Raw genomic sequence first — 9,573 nt, forward strand, 5'->3', positions numbered from 1 at the left:
TTTTTTGCATTTTGCATTTTGCATTTTGCACGTTATCTGATGCTGCGGTTTAAACAAAGGCCCACTGCTTCTTATTAAAATTGGTTTATAGATTGAAAAGAAACTTATATTAATTTATACACTTATATCATCAAACTTGTCAAACGATCGTCGGCACGTCAACGTCTTTTCTATTATGACGCCAATTTGCACAATTATTAAAATGCCTTTGCCATATACATGTAGTTATATAGAGTACAAACAAAAATATATAAAAACTGTATTGTAGAATATATATATATCTGAATCTTTAAATACGAGAACAGGAATGTTTCAAACGGAAAAAAACACTGACCTCGTTTTCGTATTATCTGCACTTGCACATGAACATTTTGTAAGGACAAAAAAAGACAATTTAATTATAAATGACTGTGAAGGTTGTACAAACGATATTTCGATTGATTTTCAACAGGATTGCAGATCAATGTCATAGCACATTGTGACCTTAGTAAGGCCTTAACCACGAATATCATTTTGAATCTTGCATTTAAAAAAAGCCAACATCCTGATCGACATACATTTGGGACAATACTTTACAAAACCAAACGAGTAATATCTATTCATGGTGAATTTTCTATAAGTTTAGATGAAATACATATAAAATGTCCCAAGTGATAATTAAGGTGTGTTTTTTAAATCTATAACATGTGCATTTTTATTGGGATTAACGTCGCACATACACAGTATGGCGACTTTCCAGCGTTACTGGTGTGCACCCTGTATATATTATTTCAGGCACAAACCAGCACCGACGTTCCGTAAGCTAGCTGGATAGCTTTCTATCATGAAGAACCCGAAGACACTGGCACGGCTCGAACCTACAGCGGTGAGAGGCAAGTGGTTTGAAGTAAACGACTATAACCACTTGACCAAGGATGTCCCATATATATGTGCATGTATTGAATGTATTGAGATGCATGTATTTAGATGGGAAATACATCAGTGTGCTTTTTGGCGACAAGGTTATAAATGAAATGCGCCCGGTGATTTCTCTCCTCTGTAAGTCCAAAGATAAAATGGATAAAATCTGTTATGATTATTTGACATCTAGATTTGTTTATTCATTTTCACATGTACAGCAAAATTACCTGATACAGGAAAAAAACAGGCATTTCTATTTAATTATGAAATGACATTAGATTCTCTATATACATGCAGTTTTAGACTAATGATGTAATATTTATTTGCATGATTTTGTCTTTCTGAACAAAACTGTTCAGGCACCATTGTGGTGTTCGAAAGAATAGCAATTCTATGGGCTTTCTCCACGCGCTAACCTCGTATTGATATCCGCTACAACTTCCGGTAAATCTACTATCGTGTCAATGACGTAATGCGCACCGCTTTTGCGCAATAAGTCTCTGGAATGTTCCAATCTTCGTTGAATTTCTTCCTCACTTAAAGTTTTCTCGTGTTCAAAGCTATCAACGTCCATGTAATTGCTATAACGCGCCAATCCGACACCCCAGCATCCGGCTGAAAGCGCCTCGCCTACACCGGAAATAGTATCGTCAACTTTAACAACCGCTTGGATTGGGTGAACGTCTAGAAGATCTAGATTTCGGTAAACCATGAATGGTTTTGGCCTGGCACCATTGGCAACTTCGTCACCTTTATAAAAGTAAATTATATTTCAAAAAACAACAATTTATAGTTAGTGCAAAGGACAGGCACACAATTACTTTCAAATGTGAGCTGCTGTCGGTCAAACTTTTCGAAACTGTCACATTTTCTTTAACGTTAATCTCGCCTCAAAGCTTGTAAATGTACCAGCGGACATAAATATAAAAGTGAGGTAAATTAAGGGCAATGAACTGGAAAAGGGTAACATTTTGCTACTGAACCAATGCTCATTTAAGTACCGCTTCTCTAATTACATGTAAGTATGTTGAAAGTTAAAGCACTTATTTTAAGCGTCTATTAGCCTTACTAAGAATAAAATTGAGGTCATTGTTCTGGAAAAAGACATTACAAAAATCCAGTAACCACGCTAAACCTTGCGCCACTATGTCACGCAATTATGTATGAGGTATAAAGTCATTACCAGCTACGGTACAATCCGGATGAAATCCTTGTTTCTTTGCGTCCTCCAACAAAACATCCACCATGGATCGGATAAATCCCGTCGTACTCCCAATTTTCATTCCTGAAATTTTAAGCTTATATGCGAGTATTGTTAATGAACACCGTTTATTATATATAATGTTGGATAGATTTCATTCTCAATGAAAAAAAAAATATTGTCTCAGTGCAATAAACTTGCAAGTTAAATATGTGGACCCCCTTTCACACCTCTTCCCCTCTCAAGAATGTCCCTTTTGTCATTTTAGTTATCATAGCTCCAACACCCCCTCCCTCCCCCAAACGCTTCTTTTGCGCAATGAATATCAATCAAAAATTAAATCTACCGGAAATCAACATCGTTTTGATCCATAACCTTCAAAACTAGACGCCTTCTGTGTTATGCAATATAAAACCCAATATGTTTGTTTGTTTTTGTTTTGTATATAGTTAAGAGTTCTATTGGAAGTTTTGACAAAGAAGAAAAAATAAATTTCAAAGCTGGATAAAGTCTATACGATACGTACCATATTCTTTCTTGAGAGTATTGACAGCGTCTACGGTACCAGGAATAAGTTCTGTGTATTTATTGAGACAGTTCAGCTGCATTGGAACAAAGTCTTTAAACATATTATCAACGTCACCTGGAAATTACAATATAAAAATTGTTTTGATATTTTTTTTTTAAATAGGAACATATATTCTAAAATCTACTACTGCAGCTTCTATAATTATTGTCATCATTGTTGCTGTTGTTATTCCTGTTGTTGTTCTGGTTGTTGTTGTTGCTCATGTTCATGTTGTTTTTTTGCCGTTGTTGCAGCTGCTGTTGCTGCTGCTTTGTTATGGGGTTGTGTTATTGTTGTGTTGTTTGTTGTGCTTTTGCTATTGAATTTCAAAATTTGGGAGTTCATTTTTTTATTTTTGGTTTCGACTTTTACTTACTCTTTATTTCCTGTCATAATACTTTCCCAATCAGAACTCTCAATGGTGAAGTATTTGACATACGTTCCTTACAGTTAGTTATGCATTTATACCTAACAATAATAATATCACTGATGATGAATGATGATGATGAATGATGTTGTTTAATCTAATACTTATTACTATAAGTAATACATGTATATTCACAACAGACCTTGGTTTGGATCCCGGCCGTATACAGATCGCCAGCGATCTTTCACTTCCGGTATCTCAGTGATAGCTTTGATGTGTAGATCTTTGCGTAAACCCATGGGCAGACGAGCTTCTTTCATGGAAATTGGAACCTGGTGGTAAATGATCAAGATAATCAATGTAATGATACTTTAAACAATAAGAAAATAATCAGTCCTGTCATCGTGTCCTTATTTTAATACATGTACTTAATCAGTTTTTGTATACATCTACTTTATAAGACCCCTGAAATCAAACTATAAATTAATCAGTGGCCGAAACACATCTATTTTAGCGGACCCCGGAAGATCAACAATATATTAGATCTACTATAGACACTTGCTTATTGGAGGCTGCTTCCCCCCCATGCCCGTTTTATTAAATGTTAATTTTCAAAATTACAACAAAGGTCAGAATAACACTAACAAACAGAATGAAACCATAGATTTAGTAACAAAAAGTATGCGCATTCATATAGTTCCTGGGTCAGTTAAACTAGATTCTATCTAGATGACACTCAGGTTACTTTATTTAACATTTATCAGTGAAGGGTTATCAAAATGTGACCTTTATTTGAAGGGTTATCTACATTCAGAGGTGGTCTTTTACACTGGTTTGACTATACATTGAATTTCAATAGTCATAAAAAGATATTTTTTACAATTTTTTATATAAATACATAAATTATTTACCTTATGTTTATCAAAAACCTCAACGAAGACAACGGCCGGTGCAATCACATATTTGTCGGCAGTAGTCCCACTCCAATCCAAGATAGCTGCTTTTAATCCTCCAACGTACTTCCGGACAAAACGGAAATTCTGAGACATTCTACTTGTGATATTATTGTCAGAAGGAATTTACGATGACCTGTAATGAGTAGTTATTAAAGTGAATCATTGCCATACAGTATAAAAATTATATTTTACGGGAAAAATCAAATCAACTCCTTTATGACGTCACTTCCGTCATGACAAACACCCGCGGTTTATTTCTTGACATAAAAATTTATAATGGTACCAAACAATACAGCATAAAATGGGGTCGCTTAAAAGCCTTTGACTTTTGTAATGTTAGAAATTTGTCCCAAATTAAAATGTTTTAACATATTTACTGTATCTATAACTTGCAAATTTATATACATTAAAATGTACACAGTAATTCAATACGCTTTCCTTGAAATAAAATTTTATGAAAAAATGCACGGACTATTTTGAAAAAAAAAATATTAACCACAACGCAAATAGTGCAAAATTTGAAGTAAATATTATAAGATACAACTCCCCCCCCCCCTTCGTCTATTCGAGTACAGGAAGCACATATAAATAAAATACACGTAATTATTTTCCCTCTTTGTTTGTATTTCATGTTGTCATTTGTCTATTAGAGAAAAATAACAAGTAGATATGTTATTGACCTCCTATTTTAGTACTACATACGTATATGTGTTCAATGAATTTGATCTTACCAAAGGGGGACAATTCAGCTATGAGAAATGTACGCCATTTTGTTCGATAAAAACATTTTTAATTTGGCTTTCTTTATAACCATTTAAGTTGAGGAATAATCTGTTACCAATCAGTGCATTGTTGTTGTTGTTGTTGTTGTTGTTGTTGTTGATGGTGGTGGTGGTGTTGTTATTATTATTGTTGTTGTTGTTGTTGTTGTTGTTGTTGTTGATGATGTTGTTGTTGGCGGTGGTGGTGGTGATGATGTTGTTATTGTTGTTGTTGCTGCTGCTGCTGCTGTTGTTGTTGTTGACGGTGGTGGTGGTGGTGGTGGTGGTGTTTATGTTAATGTTTTTGTTTATGATAATGTTGTTTTTGTTTTTGTTGTTGTTTATGATTATGATGATGTTGTTATCGTTGTATTTTTATTACTCAACCGACAATATTACCATGCCACCATATAATTTCATTATTTTAATTCATTTTTTTGAAATATAGAAACCACAACACAATAGAAAAATACGCCGTATTTGAAATCAATTCTTCATTGCAGACGACAGTTGTTGCATTTATTAATATTATTTATGTACATAGAATTAAATAACATATAAAATCTTACCACATGTGCTTTACATTCCATTCATAAACAAATCATGAAAAGTTCGTAAAATTGTGCTAATATATAGTTACACTTTAGTCCTTGACTTTCGTACTTTAGAATAAAAACAATATTTGTAAGAATCACGTGGACTGTTATGTTCACACAAAGTGAGGTTATTGGAAATCAATTTTTTATCCACTGCAAACCGATGCACACAAGCAGATGAGATATTTTGTTTACAATGTTGGCTTGATCTTATTTATTATTCACGGAAGATTTATATATTTGAAGGTCATTATTCAACAATGCATTGCGTAGATTATTTACAGTGAAATCTGTATTAATGAACAATCATGAAACACAATCCCATTGTTACATGTTAAGACGATTGATACACAAACACTGTTAATAAATAGCATGTTTGGCGATTTTCTATCTTTTTGGGGGGTGGGGTAGGGCGGGGGTTGCCCCTTGTGAGTTATTTCAGGCACCTGGGTAGAAACATTGTCTTCCGTCATGTACCTAGAAAGCTTCCTAGCATGAATATTATCTTCTTTAGAGACTTGAAGTCACAACGATGAGGACAAGCCGACGCACAAAGTCGATCAGTAACCTCCACTGCTCGACCACCTTTGCCCTTCAAGGCCGTCATTTTAATTTCCCCTATAACGGTGACCCTACTACTTGGTTATAATTTAGTGTTAACCACAACACGTGGTATATAATGTCATTTTAGTTTCCCCCTATGACAGGGTGACCATACATATCGTAGAAATATATTATATATATTTATATGTTTCCCGGTGTAAAGTAAGTAATATGTTATTTAATAGCCCATTATGTCCCACAAATGTTAAATAGAAGCCTTTACATGACACAACAACATGACATTAACTGCTAATAATAACAGCTCCTTCCATAGGCCAAAATAAAAAGCATTCCATAAAAGACGACGCCGCTCACCGGCGTCGCCAATAAATAGAAACAGGACACAAAAAAATAGAAACCGTAACAGAACAACAAAACTTGAGACTTCAACAGAACACTAAAAATATATACCGTAATAGGACACAAAAAAATAGAAAGCAGGGAAATGGCCAATGAATAACTTTTTGGCAACTAAAAAAGCATCACAGATTTTAAAAAAAAAAAAGCTTTTGAGAAATAAAAATGAAAGCGTATGTGGGGCATAATGGGCCTTTAAAAGTTATAAAGTTGTAAATAAATGTGTGCGATGCCATATACTTCCCTACATATTTGTACGTATTGGTACAATAAGTAAGTTGTTTACATACATTTATCTATGTTAATCTTTTTGAAGTCCTTGAACCCTTTGCACCGTGTTACAAGTGTATAACATGCTGAATTAGTTATATGGTAGATAGTAAGTTAAGAAGACATGCTATCATTTGAAGTTACTTAAGAAAGATATAAATTAATGTTATCTCTAAGTTTACATTTGTGTGTATTCTAAGTTTTAAAATCGCACGCCATACTGGGTTGGAGCGCTATGGTTTTGAAGTACTAAATCTTAGCGCCTACCTTTTCTCCTATTCTTTACACATATAATCATTTTAGGTCTATAATGGAAGGTCGTTAATAAAATTTAAAATAATTAAGTATAACAACAAAGCAAGATACATGATCCGATATTACATATATCTATATACCAAATAATAAAATGTTCTAGAACAAAATATTATCATTCACCATATAAATGTTTTTTTTTCTAATCTGTATGAAATTCGTCAGCATTTTTCCAAAGAATAATCAAATTATACATTTCTATTGTCTTTAATATCAATATTTGAAATAATTATGAAAAATATGTAAATTGTAGACCAATCCATTTTCACTGGTCTGCTGGATTTATTGTAAACAAAGATATTTCTCATTAAAACTAGATATTTGTTTGTTTCAATAATCAAAAAATATATATATACATGTACATGTGTCTGAAGATCCTGTATGTTGTAATTATGGATGTAACAACATTTAAGTGAAATTTTATACACATGTATTTATATAATTATTCTTCTTAAACAATTTTCAAACATCTAAGAATATGTTAAATATTACTGCAAATATTTATACGCATTATATGTAATGATTAAAATGTATGCATTCACTTCTAATTAAATGAATTTCTAATTACATCCCTTTATTTACATGAAATGAAAATTCGGTAACATCTTTGCAAATAATGCTTATGGAACTTGCAATATTGATAAATCTTTATTTGAGTTTCATATTTGTGATATAAAACCATATATTTTTTGTTACAGAATCTTTAATTATAGGAACATGCCTACAAATGACAGCTGCAATAAGGACAGTAAAAATGTTTTATAATTTCTTTCCTTGGTTGAAATAAGTAGACAGAGATTGACTGGGGGAAAAAGTCACATACAGGCATATGAGTGGTAATGGATAAGTTTCCATTTAGAAACATGTTTGTCCCGTCTTTTCACAAGAATTAATTAAAATAGTAACTGGGCATTACCTAGGAATAAGGTATCGGGTGTCTAAATGAGTTAAATGGTTGTCTATTGATTTAATGGCTTTTAACCTTTTTCAAAAAAGATCGATAATAGAAAAGTGTTCAATAACGGGTGGATTTCTCACCGCAAGCAATACAGCACAGCTTCAATCTCATTAAACCATTTGAAGACATTTTCTATAGGTCTTCTATATTCTAATATAAGCAGGAAAATAAAAACTAGTTAATAGATTTTTATCGTGATAAAAGAAAATCATGTTTGCCAATGGAAGTGAGGATTGATTGAAAGTCTTTTAGTCATTTTCAAGAGCTCACATTCAAGCATATCCAATACATTTTTTAATCGTAGCAAATAGCAGAAAAACAAACAATCAAAATGATTTTTGAAAGGTTACAAATTAAACGCTTATTATGAATCAAATGGTGATGTTTTACAGTTTTGAGTTATCTACTCTCGGAAATGTTCTAAAAGTACTTTAAAAATACTTATATTGAGGGACAGATAACTAAACAAGCACAATGGTGAATCCCATTTTTTTATTTATTTATTTATTTATCTATTTATTTATTTATTTTTTTTTTTTCTTCAGTTATAAATGATGCTCTTTAATCATGCGAGGTTCAAGAAAATCCTGTCCTTTGCTTATGAAAAATTGTATAAAAATCAGAAATGTCTCGTTTTCACAGAAACCCCTTTTTAACACGACACTATACACTATAAACCACTTTATGGCACCACCAAAATCAATATTTCAGTGCTTTGATTATCCATTTTGTCAGTGTTACCAAGTCGAGATTTTGAATGATTTTCACGTATGTGTAACTGTTTCATGAATTTCAAACCCAAAATATTTTACTGCACTTTCAACTATTTTTATAAATATCTTCAAAGGTTCACTAATCTTCATCGTAACTTCTAAAGACTTTTTTAAAACTCTTAACAGACTTGATTTTGATTTTTTCCTGATACATGTATATACTTATTACTTACATTAGATTTCTGTTGAATTCATGATGGTAGTAATATTTTGATCTAAACTCGTACATGTTAATATAAAATGCATTACACAGTAGTTGGATTGTAGTATTTTTATCTTCTGCACTTAATATTACCAGTGCAAAGTAGAATGCATTTCTTGTTTACTTAGATAGTGTCCTATATTTTGTTTAAAATTCATTTGCATTTTGTTTCTATATTTGTATATTTACTGAAATATTGATGGATAATAAACAGTATCTGAAATCAAAGAGATCGCAAAGTAAAAAGAAAATCTTACTTGTCAGGTAACCACACTATCCTGTAGATGTTGGATATATGTGATGTACAAAGTTATCTATCGCAGTATAACCTTGTATCTGGACACTCAAAGTATTCGGTCAAATTATTTGACGGTAAAAATTCAATTATGTCATAGTCTGAAATCTTTTGCACACTAAATAGATATGACAAGTAGAAAAGTAGCGTCCATTTCTCGATCTCCGTGTTTCCCAAATAGAAGATTGATAAGAAATATTATACAACATTATTGTTATCATCCTCATCAACATCATCACTACCATCATCACCGTCATCATTATTGCTACTACCATCATCATCACCATCATTATCATCAAAACCACCACAATCATCATCACCACGTTCATCATCACTACAACCATCATCATCATCATTAACAACAACAGTATAATCATTATCACCATCATCATCATCATCACCACCACCATTATCACCATCATCATCACCATCATCATCATCACCGCAATCATCA

General features: G+C 32.4%; 1 protein-coding gene across 2 annotated transcripts; it reads right to left on the minus strand.

Moving 5' to 3' along the window:
* Positions 1-16: 16 nt before the first annotated feature.
* LOC132725224 (phosphonoacetaldehyde hydrolase-like) lies at positions 17-9,225 on the minus strand. 2 transcript variants are annotated; one of them, XM_060710309.1, is made up of 6 exons: positions 9,082-9,225; positions 3,948-4,125; positions 3,239-3,368; positions 2,628-2,744; positions 2,084-2,185; positions 17-1,650 (listed from the first exon to the last, which is right to left on the minus strand). In XM_060710309.1, the coding sequence occupies exons 2-6, from the start codon at positions 4,083-4,085 to the stop codon at positions 1,292-1,294; spliced, it is 846 nt and encodes a 281-aa protein (XP_060566292.1). In that variant the 5' UTR covers positions 4,086-4,125; positions 9,082-9,225; the 3' UTR covers positions 17-1,291. The 2 variants fall into 2 exon arrangements, with proteins under 2 accessions (XP_060566292.1, XP_060566291.1); XM_060710308.1 differs by lacking the exon at positions 9,082-9,225 and adding an exon at positions 5,323-5,541.
* Positions 9,226-9,573: the final 348 nt, after the last annotated feature.

The sequence above is a fragment of the Ruditapes philippinarum genome, unplaced genomic scaffold (genome assembly GCF_026571515.1).
Source record: "Ruditapes philippinarum isolate M1 unplaced genomic scaffold, ASM2657151v2 ctg8475_1_1_1_1, whole genome shotgun sequence".
Lineage (NCBI taxonomy): Eukaryota > Metazoa > Mollusca > Bivalvia > Venerida > Veneridae > Ruditapes > Ruditapes philippinarum.

Excerpts from the sequence above, each read along its gene's own strand:
- LOC132725224 (XM_060710309.1), bottom strand. The coding sequence starts at position 4,085 with ATGTCTCAGAATTTCCGTTTTGTCCGGAAGTACGTTGGAGGATTAAAA. Across the intron at positions 3,369-3,947 it reads AGGTTTTTGATAAACATAAG|GTTCCAATTTCCATGAAAGA; the intron begins GTAAATAATTTA and ends ATTTACCACCAG. Across the intron at positions 2,745-3,238 it reads CGGCCGGGATCCAAACCAAG|GTGACGTTGATAATATGTTT; the intron begins GTCTGTTGTGAA and ends TGTAATTTCCAG.